The following is a 16,323-nucleotide window of genomic DNA, read 5'->3' as shown; positions in this document are numbered from 1 at the left end:
CCTCACATCCGGGCCGGCGGCGGGCTGGCGGGTCGCAGGATTGCCGCTTGGATGGCCCTCGAAGGCCCTCGCAGGCGCCGGGGGGTGAGCCGGGGCCCCTTCCGCGGGGGTCCCGGGGCTCCCAGGGCCACGAGCGCCTCGCAAGCCGGAGCTCCGCCACCTCTGCTCTTCCTGTGGGCAAAGCCAGTCAGGAGCCGGGGCCGGCCCCGCAGGGGCACAGATGCAGGCGTGGGCACGTTGGGGCCGACCCAGAAGGGCAAGGAGGAGGGAGCATATTGGCGGGCAGGATAATAAACATAAAATTCTAACAGTCCACCACTTAAAAAAAAATAAGTCCCGCTTACCTCCAAGTTGAACCAGGGCGGCCAGTTTGGGAATGAACCTCCTGGCAGGACCCACCTCTTTTTTGGTTCAATCAGTCTCCAACATGGAAAGAACATTTTGCACTCAAAGGTTTAATTACGGGCTTTTCTTCCCACTTCCCGCTCCCCTCCCCCCCACAGGGCTTTGCTGCAGGGTAATTAACTGCCTCTGGATCAAGGAGGCCATGCCCGGCTCCCACAAAGGGGGTGCATGTGTGGCGGCGTGGGGGGGTGCCGAGCCCACTCGACCAGACCTCTAGTTGGATCGGTTCGCTGTTTAATGTGGTCTGCTGCTAACAGCTACCTTCCAGCGTTTTCCAGTGCATCAGAGGCACGGAGGGGCGGCCGGTCATTAAGCGCCCGCCGTGCCTGAGGGTCCCGGGGACTGGGCATCCTGGCTGCCCTGCTCTCTGCGGTACTCCTCTCGCAGAGGAGAACGGAGAAGGGGCTGGAGTGGGGGCAGCGCTGCCCACAGCTGGCCTGATGGCTCACTGCTGGCCGTTCAGGGCTGGGGGGTCCCGGGGCACTGGGCACAGAGGCACTGGCCCCAGGTGGGCGTGTGGCCGGCCATCTCTGGTCACATTCTTGTTTCAGGGCCCCGCCCCCACGCCAAGTCCCCTTCCCTGTCCCCTGTTCCACACTGAGGACCACCACTAGGTAGGTGATTTTCAGGGAGCCAAGTGCAGGGGCGGGGGGGGGGGATGCCTCAGGGAGGAGGAGGTAGCCTCCGTGGGGGGTCCTCATGCTCGGAAGGGCCTCTGGCCCCTCAGTCCTGGAACACAGCAGGGCAGGTCTCCTTGGGAGCCCGGCAGGGAGCCGTCGGCACCTTATTCCTGAGCACAGATCTGTTTCCTTTCTCCCGTGTCCCCCGAAAGCCCATTCCTGCCGGCTCTGTGCCCGGAGGGGTTCACCTGGAAAGAAAGTCAGGGACTGAAAAGAGTCCTGATTCATCGGAGGCCTTGGCTGCCAAGAAAATTCTCTGGAAGGCTCTCTTTTCTTCAGCTGCTGCTTCCCAGGGGTGAGGACTTACAGAGTTTGCTTTTCAGCCAATGGTCCATGACGCAGAGACTTGAGGGGCCCAGGAAGGAGAGGGGCCAGAGACCCAGATGTGGGGCGGCGACAGGGCGAGTGTGGCCCCATGTCGGGAGAGCAGAGCCGGGGTGCGGACACCGTAACGAACAATGCGCGTTAATCCGTGACCACACGGGTCTCCCTCTCTGGCCAGGCGTGGGGCTGGCGACTTACAGGCTTACATTCCCGTAATCTCACGTCACCCTTGGGGGCACCTGCTAACGCCCTCGTTTGGACAAGGAGGAAGTGGGGGCCGCCTGAACCAGTCCCCAATTCCAGAGACTCATTTCTTCCAGCGTCTTGGCCCCGGGGCAGAAGCGGGTGCGGAGGCAGGAGGGAGCACGGCCTTCCCAGGGCAGGGTGCTGGGCTCGAGGTCCGTGGGGGCATCCGGAGAGGAGGGGCAGGATGGGTCTGTCCTGCTCATGGTAGGCAAAGCTGAGACGCTGCCGATGCCCCCGGCAACCTGCTCTCCCCTGGTGGGACGAGGGAGGTCCGGCAGCAGCCGGCCGTCCGGGCGTGTGGCGTCCCCAAGGCCGGTCTGAGCGGGACGGTGGTGGGACGGGCAGAATGCAAAGACACAAACAAGCACTGAGATCCGCTCCTCTCACAGGGCAACGCCCTGAAAAGTGGAGCAGAGGAAGGACTCAAAGAAATGGCGCAAAAGGTTCCTGGCCAACTGTGGTGTCGCGCCCGGAGCATGTGGCCGGCGGCCCGGAGCCCGCGGTCCCGGCCGGGCGTCTCTCTCTCTCTCTGCCTCTGTTGTAGCTGTGAGTGAGCTCCATGCCCGCTCTCAGGCCCTCGGCCCCTGCTGGCACCCAGGCCGGGCTCCAAGGAGCAGAAAGGCCATGCAGAGTTCCCTCTCTTTTCCCTCTTCAGAGGTGGTGAGTCATGTGCTTGTATTTTTAGCAGCATACACGAATCTGCCGCGTGAAACAGAACTGGAGGGCAGTTAATTTGGATCCAGTACACAGGCCTGGAGGCAGCCAGCCAGTGCTGGAAGGAAGGAAAAGAGAAAGGAGGTCTCCTGGTGCTCCAGGAGCGGATGTGCCCCATAGACGGAGGGACCCCATAGATGGAGGGACCCCATGGACGGAGGGGCCCCATGGACGGAGAGACCCCATGGATGGAGGGAACCCATGGACGGCGGGAACCCAGGGTCAGAGACACTGCGGATGGAGGTACCCTGGGGAAAGGGGCCTCCTAAGACTTTCTGGGGGCCTCAGAGCAGAGCTGCCTGCCCTGGGGGGCCGCTGGCGTGGCCTAGAACCCGGGGCGTCATGGACGCAGGCCTGGCTTGGGGTGCCCTGCACCAGCGGCAGAGGCCAAAGAGCGTGGCTTCCTCCACCTTGACTCCTCAAGCCCTGGACCAGCCGCACGGTCCCCTGGGCGCCCAGCTCACCCTCATGACCACCCCATGCTGGCAAGATGCCAGGTCCCTATGGCTCTTGGGAAAAGCTGAAGCATTTGACCTTGCCTTTGAGATCTTCCTCAGTTGGTTCCTGACCCCCCGCCCCCCTCCCCAACCTCACGCCTTGTAACCACACGAGGCAGGGATCTGGGACCAGGCCATCGGCGTCCCCCTTGGTCCTCTTTTGCCATGACTGTTCCCAAGGACCTGGGAGGCCGTACTGTCCACAAAGGGCCTCAACTTAGAAGTTACAAGGCACCCTTTTTGGGTCGGCCCTGACTGTGGCCCCTTGGACAGTTGCTCTAACCTTTCTGGGCCTCAGTTTCCCTGCATTGTCCTCTGACGGTCCATGTAATGGATGGAGCCAGCATCATGCAGGTAAGGGAAGGCTCTTACGGGGTTGCCGAGAAGACACAGCACACTGAAAGGCAGGTCCCACCTGGGCCCGGGATCGGCCCGGCCTCCCGGGATGAACTTGTCCTTCATGACAGATCGGCTCCCTTTGCTCCTGGAAAGAAAGCAGGAGGTTTCTGGGGGTCAGAACCAGGCAGAGAGGTGGGCGGGCCCTGCACATCCGCTCGGACGGTTTCACCCGCTCCGGATGCCTCGTGCTCTCGCCGGCCCACAGGACAGCCCCAACCCCTGGCACATGCACAGAGCTTGGGCTGAGATGCCCCATCAGAGACACCTGCGGGGGGGATCCGGACCCCGCAGCCAGCCTTTGCCCAAGGAGCAGACCACCCGGAAAGGGAGGCTATGGCCCCAGAGACCCTCCGGGTTACCCCAAACCCACCAGCTCAGAATTCACTCACTGCTATTCCACAGTGTCGGGCATTGCCAGAGAAGGTGCCGATTGCCCGCCGCTCTGCCAGGCCCGACCGGAATCCCCAGGAGATGATGAGGCAGGAACTGAAGGCTGGTCCTTGAAGGCCTCTTCCCACCGGATCCATGCCACAGTCAGGCGGGTGGGGGGTACGGAGACCGGACGGTTCCAGAACCACACTTCCCACCTCCTCCCAGCCGCCTGGCCCCGGTGGTCGACCTTGCACCTGGCCTCTGTCTAGCGTGCGTATCCATATCGGCATGCTGGTCCCTGAACCTGATCTCACAGCGGCTCTATTGCGATGGTCCGGAGTTCAGAAAGAACCATGTATAAATAGAATGACATGAAGTGAGCTGCTGGGAAGGCCAGGCACCCATGAGCCCTCTGGCCCAGACAAGTGCTTCACCTTGACCTCTGCCCTTCCCGGGTCCTCTGCCACGCACAACCTCTCAGGGGTGCCTGGCTGCCTCTTTTCAGCCTCCTTCCATGTGATCGATGACATTTTTCTCAACTACGGCTGTGCAGGTAGCAGCCCCCTGGCTCCCCGATGCAGACCCTGAGCTCCCCCGCCTGGCACCTGTCTCCTTCCACCCCCGGCCGGCCTGGGCTCTGGGGACATCCCTCCCTCGGGCCAGCGCCACAGCTGCCCCGTGTCCAGCGTCCCCTCTCGTGTGTGCTTCGGTCTGTGCACCTGCCACTGGGCCACGTTGCAAATAACCCCGGGCTGCCTGACCCCACGTCGGGAGACTGCCCATCTCTCAGCGTGTGCTGTGAATTAGCTTTGAAAGGCGGAATTATTCCCTTTCAGAAAAACATCTCAAAGGGGCATCTGGGTGTTGGGATTGTGGACCACGCGTTCCTGTCCTCCTCAAACTTGTTAAGGAAGAGAGTCGAATCCATACTTTAAACTGTTTCCGACATTTCCTCGTGAAGGGGTCTGGTGGGGCCACTTCAGGGAGGCTCGCCTCTTGTCCTGGCCATCTTCTGTCATGCGGGGACGCTGTCCTGGGCGCGGGCAGGCGTGCTGCGTGGGTGTGCTGCTCAGGATGTTACCACGCGGCCCCTCTGTTACAGGGAGGCCTGTCTCCACCCTCCCGGGGCCAGCCATGGGGACGAAGAGACGACAGGTATGTGCACCTGCTGTGCCCGGTGGGCTGTGCACCTGCTTTGCCCAGTGGGCTGTGCTGGGAGTCGGCCAGTTCTCAGGTGGCAAAGAGTCTTCGGCTCTTTGAGGACGCAGCAGACCTGGGCCGCTCAACAGAAGAGGTGAGGGCAAAATGGGGGGGTGGTGCCAATGTGACCAGGGAGGGCAGATGGGCTCCGGCTGGAGGTGGCACTTCGAGGGTGGGCATCGCTAAGCAGAGCCAGGATAAGGAGGAGGAAACTTCCAGGCTGGAACAATGGAGGTGTGAAAGGGGGAGGGGCCAGGGTGCCCGCAGGAGACGGATCAGGAAGGCTGAGTCAAGGTCGGAAGGTGAAGGGTGATGAGCACCAGGCTCAGGGTTTTGGATCAGGTGCTCTCAAGTTCGAATCCCTGGGGGGCTGGGTGGGGAGCAGGTTGGTGTAAGGAGAGATCCCATTGCTGGCAGCAGCCTGGTGGATGGGGAGGGCACGGGGGTACTGGTGGGGCAGGCACCAGCCGGGCCAGCTGTCATTACTCAGGGAAGCTGCTAGAAGCAGGAGGGGTGGAGATTGGAGAGGGGCTCGGAAACACTCAAGAGACAGAATCCAGAGTTGACAGATATGCTGATGGTCCGAGCGATGGGGGGCGGGGGGAGAGGAGGATGGGTCGCCTTGCGTTAGGGACTTCCGGGGATGGAGCCAGTGTGGAGAGAGCACGTTCCCGTCTGAATCTCCACAGTTCAGGAGACCAGGGGACACAGACCTGAAACCCAGAGAGGGGAGGGCGTTTAAACTCGTTAGAAACAGGATATAAAGGTGTTTCATGACAACGCTGTGGAAACCAGTAGCGATGGGCACAGAATGAATAGTAACTAATGGTTATTCCCCATCATGGGAGATTTGGTTTATTGGTGCCCTCCTATTTGGTAAACTGGGAGGGTGGGCAGGGCAAAGACTTCTGGGCAGACTCGGGCACAAGCTGGTGGGGAGCGGGAAACTGGGGTAGGGGTGAGGGCGGAGGGGAACGAGACACTGAAGGGAAACCAGAGGTGCTGCCTTGGACGGTCTGCAAATAAACAGCCCTCCCCCCGGGCTTGCAGAGGGCTGGGCTCACTGCACCTCCATGTCTGGGCTCATGCATGCACACCCGTGCACGCACGTGTGTGCAAACAACATGGGTGGGGAAGTGGCTGCTTTGAGAGGGTGCCTCTGTCCACTCAATCCCAGCTGGCTTCCTGAAGGCGGGGCCAACTCCCCTCTGCCGCTTTGCTCTTTGGCCATTTTCTCCCAGACTCCTGCACCTCTCCCCCCATTTACAGAGGGCATGAGTGAGGCTAGAGAAACAAGGGCCCCCAGCCTTTCTCCGAGGATGGGTCTGCCTGGCCCCTAGTGCCTCACGAACAGCATCTTTTCAGCCTGAGCGTTTCAATCCTGATGGACCCACCCCCCGCCCCCCACAGCTCATTGGAGCCACAGCCCCAAGCAGGTCTCTGGTCTCAGTGAAGACGTCAGGGCTGGGGGCCAGGTGTCTGCTTTTCTGCACATCACGGAGAGAATCAGACCTTTCAGGAAGGTGGCTGGTTTTGTCCAGAAGAGTGTAAATCTTTCTGGGATCTGTCTTTTCATCCTTCACTGTCCCATTAACCCGGTATGGAGGGGCTCCTTTTTTCACCTTAGCCCCCTCTTTTGCACTGTTTTTTTTTTTAAACCTCTGTGCCCAGCTCCCATTATGGAAAGTGCTGTTTATGTCCAGGGCCCCTTAAAAAGGCAGCTAACGGCTCCCTGGCTGAGGTCCTCTGCGCTTGTTTCCCTGACAACCGGAGGCAGGGAAAACAGAACCTGTCACATGGAAAATGTCAGTTACAGCAGCTCTGGGGAGAGGAAAGAAGGGGTGGGGCGGAGGGAGGAGAGCGGGGATGAGGGCAGGGGGAGGGGAGGGAGAGCAGGCTGGGGACCTGGGGGCCTGCCGCCGCCCGGGGCTGGTGCCCTGGCCCAGGCCAGCTCGTGGGCAGAGAGAGGCTGGCTTCTCCAGCGAAAGGGCTGCCCGCCCCCCTAGAGCAGGGGCCCTGGAGCGGAGGAGGGGTGCAGCCGCCGCGCAGGTCGGGCAGGATGGTGCTGGAGGCGGACGTCTCCTGCCCTGCCCAGCTGATTATCACATGGTTTCAGAGGTAATTTGGTGGTTTCGGGCTTGTAGCAATGCATCCTGCAAGACCACGCTCCAGCACGCACCAGCTCGGTCTGCGCAGGAGAACGGAGAGACGCGGGGGGAGAAAAGGAAAGAGGTCCAGTCTTGGCCCCCGGCGCCCCCGGATCCGCTTCCTCCACCCTCCATATCGATCCCCACCCTTGATTTAAGTCGACTGATCGGCGCCTCTGCCGAAAAGAGAAATTGCCCTTTGAAACGGTTGGGAAAGAGGTTCAGGCGGGGTGTTAATATTAATCAAAACAGGCCTCTCTCAAAGGGACAGCGGGGAAGCAAAAACAGGAGGAGGTTTTCTGAACAGCCCAGCATATTACAGCGGGAGAAGCAATCAGTTAATGAGACTGGATGCCAGTGAGGTGTGTGGGGGCTCCCGAGAGTAGAGAGAGCTTGAGCTGGTGTGTGCGTGTGTGTGCGTGTGCGCGTGTGTGTCGGGTGGTGGGCATGCGCTGTCTGCAGCCTTCTGCTCTTGTTGGAAATTCCCGGAGCCTCTTCCCAATATTCTGATTTCCCTGGAGGGACTCGGCCGACCCCCCGGGGCCAGTGGACCTGGAAGGAGTGGGGACCAGACAGGCTGCTTGCGCACTTAACGTTGCTGTTCAGATGGTGCTCGTTTAAAATAAAAAGCAACAGCCTGGGAGGGGGAGGTGGCGGCTCCGGAGACGGAGCCAGGACCCGCTGTGTGCACTCTGAGGAGACTAAGGCTCCGCACAAGGGATCCGGGAAGGAGCGTCGCCCCGTCTCACACGGGGGTGTCCGGAGGCGTCTCCCAGGAGGCTCTGTCTGGAGCGCTGGACACTGGACGGACCGGGGATGTCCTGCTTCGAGGATCCCTCTCGTCCGGGTGCCTCTGGCTGAAGTGGCATTGCCTTCTGGCAGTGGATCCTCCAGCCCCGGCTGAGTACAGGTTCAGGGCACACGTAACACGTGACCCTTTAATGCCTAGTCGCCTGTAAGCATCCTTGCAAAACCAAACTTCCCAGTATCAGACAAAACAAAACAATATAAAACAAGCAAAACCCAAACCCCCACAGCAATGCAGCAATAACAAAACCAGATGTGACTGACCCCCAGACTTCCAGGATGCGTTATTTGCTGTAAAGGTTCCAGCTTCCGGCGCCCTTGGGGGAGAAAACGGAAATCAATTATTCTCCGTGTTTGTCACTGTAATCTGTCCTCCCCAGGTTTGCTGGGCAGGGATCCTTGCTCCTTTCTTCCATTTTCTGCAGGGCTTGGGGACTCGTCCAAGTGGCTGGCTGGTGCATGTGGTCCCCGGAGGTCCAGGAGAAGGCCCGCCTGCCGGTGACAGTGTCAATCATGGCTCCGAACCCTCCTCTCCACGCGCCTCCCGTCAAGACCATATGGACTTCCCGTCAGGCTGGGACAGACTTAAATTATGACACTTTTCATCTTGATTGACAATAACCTTCCCCTGGAAGTTGGGGGATGGCCCAGCGACAATTACGTCTTGTACAATAAAACAAAGGAAATAAAAAAAGGGAGTCATTATTTTATGAATATGATCTCTGGCAGTTGGCTAAGGAGGTCTTTATTCCCACTGCGCCTGCGTTTTATTATTTTATTAAGAGTTAACTCTCGATTATCCACATGTGAGCCAAAGAGACGATTTTATTCCCACAGCTGTTAGGTCTTATTATGTTATTATTATTGGTTTGGGTTTGTCCCCAGGTGCTCCGTTCCAGGCGTGGTTTCTCATTCTGAATTATGTGCAGTAAATGTTTATAACCTCACTGTCACTTCTTCTTTCTTCTGGGGTGGGTGTCTACTTTTTTTTTTTTACTGTAGTAAAATATACATTATGCATAATTACCATTTTATTTATTTATTTTATTTACTTATTTTTTGAAGTTGATACTGAAAGCAACTTTTCAGTATACAATTTGATTTTATGTTTATTTATTTATTTATTTTTGAGAGACAGAGACAGAGCGCGAGCAGGGGAGGGTCAGAGAGAGAGAGAGACACAGAATCTGAAGCAGGGTCCACGCTCTGGGCTAGCTGTCAGCACAGAGCCTGACGCGGGGCTCAAACTCACGAACCGTGAGATCATGACCTGAGCTGAAGCCGGACCCTTAACCAACTGAGCCACCCAGGCACCCCCATAATTACCATTTTAATGATTAAAAATTTTTAAATGTTTATTTTTGAGAGAGAGCGAGAGAGAGTGAACGAGTGGGGGAAGATCAGAGAGAGAGAGAGGGAAACACAGAATTCGAAGTAGCTCCAGGCTCCGGGCTGTCAGCACAAAGCCTGATGTGGGGCTCAAACCCACAAACCATGAGATCATGACCTGAGCTGACAGTCAGATGCTTAACCGACAGAGCTCTCCAGGCGCCCCCCATTTTAAAGATCTTAAATACCATTCCACGGTATTTAGTACCCTCTGATGTTGTGCAGCCATCAGAACTATCCAGGTCCCTAGCGTCTTCATCTCCCGAAAAGAAAACCCCACAATAAATGGGCACACGTCATTCTGTCTCCCTGCAGTCCTGCAATCAGGAATCTGCTTTCTGTCTCCATAGATTTCTCCATCTAGACACTTGATGTAAACAGAACTCGCACAACGGGGGCCATGACTTCCCGTAATGGAACCCAGGTCCATCCGTGTGGCCACATGTGCCGGAACTCCGCCCTTTTCCGTGGCGGAGACAGCACTTCCGTGTCTGCATTCACCACCCTCTGCCTACCCTTTCTTCAGCGGAGGGACCCTTGGGCCCTTGCCATCTCTGGCCGTTGTACACGGCACAGCCGTGAACATCTGTATTCAAGTTCTTTTTGAACTATTTTTGATTCTTTTGGGTGTATTTCTAGGAGCGGAATTGCTGGGTCACTCGGAAGTCCTGTTGCACTGATGGAGACAGAAGCCCCACACTGACTTCGCCAGCGGCTGCGCCCCCTTCCGTCCCCAGCAGCAGGTGCGAGGGGTCCGCTTCTCCGGGATGTGTCTTCCCGCCAGCCTTCTTTGTGCCAGTGGAAAAAACAGTTTTTTCAAGGTCAGTCTCTCACCGTGTCCCTGGCCCTCGACCTTGAAGGGGTAATGGAGCAGGGGGGAGGGTCAGCAGGGATGCCCACGTGTCCTCTGACCTGGGAGCTGTGCGTCTGACCCATGGGGGCAGGCCCACAGGGGGCATCGCCGGGCAGGGGTCCTCTGGCAGGGTCATGGTCTGGGGCGGGGGTGGGGGGAAGTCCTGTGGGTTTTGGAGAAGAATCTCTGTCTCCCATTAACTGCATGGCCTCGGGGAGTAATTTCCTCTTACAATGGTGTAGCAGACACCGTTGGTGTCCCTCTCAGAGCCCCTTGACATTGACCTCTGTTTGCTCTTACACCAGCACTCACTGCCTGGGTCAGGGTCCTTGGAGGTAGAGGCACAAGCTGAAGGGCTGATGAATTATGCCCCCGAAGCAACCCTCCACCGAGGGTGTGCGGGGAGCTGGTGGGAAGCCTCCCAGGCTCCAGGCGGGGCACCCGTCTCCCAGAACTGGCTGCCTGGCCGGAGAGCTACGTTTGCCTGCAGCGGTAATCGTAGGAATGAGGTGCTTCTATCAGCTGCCTCCAGCCCTCACCCACCGCTGCAACTTCCTGCCCTCCCCTCTTGATTAAATGACTTTTACTCTGACCCTGGCCTCGGAGTCCCCTCCCTGGGGGCCCAGCCACCCTGGGTGGGTGCTGTCTCTCTGTCTCCATCGATTTCTACCTCCTGAGCTGTCTCGGTGCTGGGCGCGCGGTGAGCCCGTGGTGACATCGGCAGGTCCTTGTCATTGCTAACACGAACAGAGGCAGTTTGCAGTCGTCGGTCTGTTTTGGGGGCTGTCTCCCCACGGGGAGAGGGGAAGTGGAGGCAAATACGGAGGCGGCGGCGTGTCGGCACGGTGTTCTGGTCGCGTTAACGGGATCAGCGAGGCACGTGACCCAAAATCCCGGGTGTTTATCTCATGAGGACAGCACCCGTCTTCCGCCCTGGTTTGGGCCTGGCTCCCAAATGCGTTCTTGTCCGAGGCTGAGTCGCAGATGAGCAGACGTTCCCCCCCGCCCCCACCCCTCCTCAGGTGGGGCGGGGAGGGCCGCGGGGTGCGATAACGCTGGTCGAGAAGCAAAAATTGGCTTTAGATAATCCACAAAGTGGATAATCGGCCGTGGAGAATTGCGAGGTGGCCATGCTCATTTATTGCCACCCTGATAAGGATAATCTTGGGGGAGAGAACGGGCTGAAACCTGATGAGGGAGAGAACCAGCCCCTGGGGGCGGGTGCTCAGCTCAGGAGGGTCCTCCCTAGACTCTTCTGGAATGCGCCCACCCACTGCGGGGGGGGGGGGGGGCACATGTTCTCAGCCCCTCTCACAACCCACCCTTCCTGCAGGAGGCCACCCACTGTCATATGTCAGGACGGGCGTCCTTGGGACCCCACACTCCAAAGGTCGAATCCTGACCTTCCCGTCTGAGCAGGTCCCCGAACTCATTTGTCACCAGATTTTCCTCCCGTGGGAATCAGCTGACCCAGGACCGAAGTGACACAAAGGAAACAGAAACAAGCAGTCTTCTCTGGACCCGGTGTTCAGTACTGGCTTTTTGGGGGGTGGGGTTCTCCAAGAGGAAGGGGGAGGTGGAAAGAGCGCTGAGGGCGGGGATGATGGAGGAGCTGAGGGCGGCCCTAGTTGGCCCCTGGTCCCCTCCTCACCCGCCCCTTGCCGTCGGGCTGGGGTGTGCTCGGGCGAACTCCCCAGTTACCTTGGGCAGACAGGAGGAGGCTTCTCACCGGAATCCTCGAGTGCGGGAGAGCTCGGAGCTCCTGCCCCCCAGACGCTGCCTTCTCATCGCTGAGTGCTGGCATCTTTCACAGTGAGACAGAGAAACCGGGTCCCCGGGAGCCCTGCTCACGGCGCTGCAGCTGACCTCTGCCCTGGGGCTGGCCCCCGCTCTGCCCACCCGCCGGCCCCCCCCCTTCACCAGTGGCCCCTGCCCCAGCAGGCACGGTGCGGTGCATGTTGGGAGGAGGGAAGGATGAGCACGTAGGATCGCGTCAGAAACTGGGTGGTGGAGGGACGGTAAACTGCGTAGAGTCGTGCCCGTTCAGAGTGCTCCCGGCTCTGATGCACCTTAACACCCAGGAACCCAGGCTCCTGCCCGGTGACCCCCCAGAGGGTCCCAGCCCAAACCCGCCCTGGCTGTTGGCAGGTGGCCGGCCCTGGGTCAGAGCACCTGGCCGGCCACCGGTCTGCTCTTAGTCCGCTGGGTCGATGGTGCTCAGGCCCGTGGGGCTGAGTTTCTCTCCGCACTGGCCCTGAGCTCTTCGTAATTATAGCTGCTTCGTGGCCATCACCCACTCCGTCACAGAGACCCATCGGATGAGCCAGCTGGGCCCGTAAATCATAGCACATCCCGTTCCAAACAATAAAGGCAATTTTACTTACTGAACCATTAAATTTACATACTTAAATTAGACCCAAGCAGACGTCGCTCAGGGATGTCTTGGGGCCAGCAAACAGTGAGTTTCTGGAAGCGCGATCCGGCGGGCCCCACCCTGCACGTGAAATTAATGAGGTGCTTCGACTCCCCCATCATGATTACAATCACATCTTTATATAGGTCCTTAGCTGGGTTTGACCTGCCGCTGTGGGCAGCCCCTGAGTCACCCCTGGGCCCTGGGCCGCCGGACAGCCAGCCAGAGGTCAGCAGGTGGTCGCTGGGCGGGTGCAAGGCGACTCGCGCTCCGGACGCAGCCGTGGTGGATGTGGTTTCTGCCTTCGGGTCTTACTGGAGGTTTGCCCGTGGGTTTCTCTTGTCTGGAAATCAGAGCCCACCTCTAGGAGACACAGCGCCCCCAGGGGGTCTCCTTTGACCCCCACGTTGAATGTGACACTAAATCTGACCAATTACATCTTTTAAATATTTCTTGAACATTCACTTCTTCTCTGTTCCTAATTCTTGGTTCCAGTGTCGGAGTTCAGCCATGGACGTTGTCCCTTGGGGGTTAATTCTACTCCAAGTGCTTGCTGCCAGAGCGGTTTATGGAAAATCTAAAATTTTTAATTTACATTTACTTATTTTTGAGACATAGAGACAGACAGAGCACAAGTGGGGGAGGGGCAGAGAGAAGGAGACACAGAATCCGAAGGAACTCCAGGCTCTGAGCTGTCAGCACAGAGCCCGACGCGGGGCCGAACCCACCAACTGTGAGATCTGACCTGAGCCGAAGTTGGACGCTCAACCGACTGAGCCACCCAGGCGCCCATGGAAAATCTAAATCTGACCTCATCTGCCCCCGCTCAGAGCCCCTCAGTGGTGCCCCATTGCCTCCAGGGGAAGCGGGGATCCCTGGGTGGGGCATTCAAGGCCCTCTGCCCATCCATCCCAACCCCCATCTACTCTTCCACCTTTGTCTCCTGTCATTCCCGGCCTTGACCTTTATAGTTCACTGAAACCAAACCGCCCAGGGGTCCCCCAGGCCCCCCACCATGTCCTTCCCACAGTTCACTTCGCCACATTCCTCCGAGATGGGCTTACATGACGCCCTGGCCCAGAATTGCACCTCGACTCTCCGGTGCGCCTCTAACTGGTCTTTCCAAACAGCCGAGACGTCCTGTCCACCATCTCCTCCGTGTGCATTCCCAAATCCTCAGGGGGGCCTAATCCCCCCGGGGAGCTTGTGGCCCTCCTGCCACACACCCACGTGTTTGGAATGACCAGCTAATACGCCCTGCAGGGGGGTGAGATGTCCGCCTCGGGGCCCTCAGCACGCAGGGAGTCTGGCAACCGGGACGCTCGAAAAAGTCTGCCAGGCAAACCCCTCAGAGAGAGGGGACAGCGGGCCCTCCGTGCACAGGCAAGCCCTGCGGCCCTCGGCCCTAGAAGGTGCTTACTCTCCATTTGTGCGGGAGTCAGACCCGGGATGGCTCCGATGGAGAAACGTTTTCACGGTCACGGGGCGGGGACCCCAGGTACGTTTTTGGATGGTGTTGGCAATGGGCTTATGGTCGGATGTGGCCCGGGAGACATCCAGACCGCACCAGGAGGTTCCGGGGCTTAGCCGTGCAGTGACTTAGTGTTCGTCTCCTGGTCATTTTAAGAGCCGGCCGAGGACAGGTGTTGGCACCGACACGCAGGCGGGGGGATGTGAGCATCTCCCAGGGGGTTGCTTGGGGTGGACGCCCACAGTCTGCTCCCTGCGGAGGTCACCCCCGCTCCCTTCCGAAGGGGAACTCGGGGCGAGGGCTGGCTGCCTCTGTCTGTCTACCCTCAAGGTCATCACTGACATCTATTCATAAAGTGGAGCGTGGCTCAACTCATCTGCGCTGGAGTCTCAGGCTTGGAAAACACGGCAGTCCCCAGAAGGCGCGGGCTTGCACAGATGTCTGGGCGCACGCAGTGCCCATGCCCGTGAGCTTGGCGGTACCTGTGAGGGGGCCCCGCCTTCTTTTCTGCTCCCCACTCGTCCTTCCCGCACCCAGGCCGGGTCTCTGACTGGAGCCCGTGTCTGGCCGATAGCGGGGCGCCTAACAGAAATACAACGCGAGCGGGGTCTGGGATTGTAAATGTCCCGGGGGCCACGATGAACAAGCCAGAAGGAAGAGGCGAAATTAAATCCGATAATAATAATACATTTTATTGAACGCACTGTATCTGAAACATTGCCATTTCAACGCGGAATCGGCATTAAAACTCTTGGAGCGCGTATTTTGCATTTGTCATTGGTCCCAAGCTTTGAAATCGGTCCGTACTTCCCATCACAGCCCCTGTCATTAGGAGCAGCTTTGTTCCAGGGGCTCCCGAGCCACGTGTGGCTGGCGGCCACCTAATTGGATGGCGCAGATGTTCCCGGCTGACATCAGAGAGTGTCTTTGTGGAGGTGCATACCCTGAATCCTGTCGCTTGCCAGTCCTCCAATTAGGCGTGCAGGGGGAGGCAGGAGCTGGCCAGCACTACCCACGCCCCCTCCCCAAACCCTGAACAGTGCCCTGGCTCCCAGCGGGGGAGGGAGGGGCACGCAGCGTCACGGACACTCTCGGTGCTAAACACACACCCTCAGCAGAGGCCTCGAGAAAGAGCTATTTATCAGGTCTGGCGTGGCCCCGAGCCCTCGGGGAGTCCACATGGCCCTGGACGCTTCGGGCCGTGGCCATGATAATGGAGCAAGGGCTGGCACCCTGCGGGCTCCGGGATTTCCTGGGCGGCGCCCGGGCACTCACACGCACCATGATGAATGGCTGGATACCCTGGTGTGAAAACCATTTAAAAGATGGCATTTTTGTCACGGACTGTGTTCCACATGCCGTAAAGGTCATACATGATAAGAGCATTATCTGCATTTCTTGGGCAAACACGCTTAACCTTGTAGAGCACGGTGCCTCGGCCGGTCAGCGATCCGTCTCCTGCGATTCCGCGGGGCCCAGGGCGCGGATTCTCGGCCGAGAGGGATGAAGGAGCGCGGCTGTGGCACCACGCGGGGTGCAGAGAACGCGCTGCATTGGCCGCCGGCCTCTCGCTGTGTCGGCGGGCACCGGGTGCCGGGCGCGAGGCCCCACAGCCTGCGGAACGCTACGGAGCCAAGAGGGTTCTTCTGAGCATCGGCAGCTGCCTCCCCGGCCCCCTGGTGCTTGAGAGAGACCGTCGGGGAGGCCCTGAAAGGCAGGTGGCCGGACACCTGGCCCACCTGCAGGGGGCAGAAGCCCAGGCTGGGGGAATGCCCCTGACGGGGACCCGAGGGAGCCCCTCCACAACACCCCCACCTTTGGGGCGCCTGGGTGGCTCAGTCAGTTGAGCATCTGACTTCGGCTCAGGTCATGATCTCAGTTTGTGAGTTCGAGCCCCGTGTCGGCCTCTGTGCTGACAGCTCAGAGCCTGGAGCTGCTTCGGAACCTCTGTCCCTCCCTCTCTCTGCCCCTCCCCTGCTCACACTCGCTCTCTCAAAAATGCATACTTTTTTTTTTTAAGTAGGTTCACCCTCGGTCTTGGCGCCTCTCAGCGTGAAGCTGATCAACCCTGCTGCCCCGAGAAGGGCTTGTGCTCCTGGAAACAGTGCGAACAGGTGGCGGCCGCAGGCCCTGAGCCTCGGCCGTGAGGATGGGCAGCCGGCTCTGTTCCTGACACCTCGGCCGCGTCGGCCCCCCGCCCGCTGGCCGCGCGCAGTGCTGGGCATCTTTCAAGCCTCCTCCGTGCTGTCCCTGCCTCCTGGCCAGTGGCCTGCTGTCTGTTCTCCATCTCCAGCCAGTGTCCAAAACCAGATGTGATTACAAACCCCTCTCTGCACCCCGTCCTAGGGACCGGCGATGTCCTCTGAGTCCAGCACGAATCCTTGACGCCTCACGAGGTTCCCAGAC

General features: G+C 59.1%; 1 protein-coding gene across 2 annotated transcripts; it reads right to left on the bottom strand.

Annotated features, from left to right (window-relative positions):
• Positions 1-346: 346 nt before the first annotated feature.
• On the bottom strand, positions 347-8,433 carry LOC115282663. 2 transcript variants are annotated; one of them, XR_003904716.1, is made up of 4 exons: positions 8,056-8,433; positions 3,655-3,958; positions 3,150-3,350; positions 347-2,427 (listed from the first exon to the last, which is right to left on the bottom strand). XR_003904716.1 is itself a non-coding variant. In XM_029928796.1 (4 exons), exons 2-4 carry the CDS (start codon positions 3,925-3,927, stop codon positions 1,855-1,857), a joined length of 915 nt encoding a protein of 304 aa, XP_029784656.1. In that variant the 5' UTR covers positions 3,928-3,958; positions 8,056-8,433; the 3' UTR covers positions 347-1,854. The 2 variants fall into 2 exon arrangements, 1 of the variants encoding a protein (XP_029784656.1); XM_029928796.1 differs by having other exon boundaries at positions 3,282-3,350.
• Between the last annotated feature and the right edge of the window lie 7,890 nt (positions 8,434-16,323).

This window comes from Suricata suricatta, chromosome 17 (assembly GCF_006229205.1).
Source record: "Suricata suricatta isolate VVHF042 chromosome 17, meerkat_22Aug2017_6uvM2_HiC, whole genome shotgun sequence".
Taxonomy (NCBI): Eukaryota; Metazoa; Chordata; class Mammalia; order Carnivora; family Herpestidae; genus Suricata; species Suricata suricatta.
The sequence above is the reverse complement of the archived record's forward strand: the minus strand, read 5'-3'. Positions and strand labels throughout refer to the sequence as shown.

Excerpts from the sequence above, each read along its gene's own strand:
- LOC115282663 (XM_029928796.1), bottom strand. The coding sequence starts at position 3,927 with ATGCCGATATGGATACGCACGCTAGACAGAGGCCAGGTGCAAGGTCGA. Across the intron at positions 3,351-3,654 it reads CCCGACACTGTGGAATAGCA|GAGCAAAGGGAGCCGATCTG; the intron begins GTGAGTGAATTC and ends CTTTCTTTCCAG. Across the intron at positions 2,428-3,281 it reads CGGGCCGATCCCGGGCCCAG|CACTGGCTGGCTGCCTCCAG; the intron begins GTGGGACCTGCC and ends CCTTCCTTCCAG.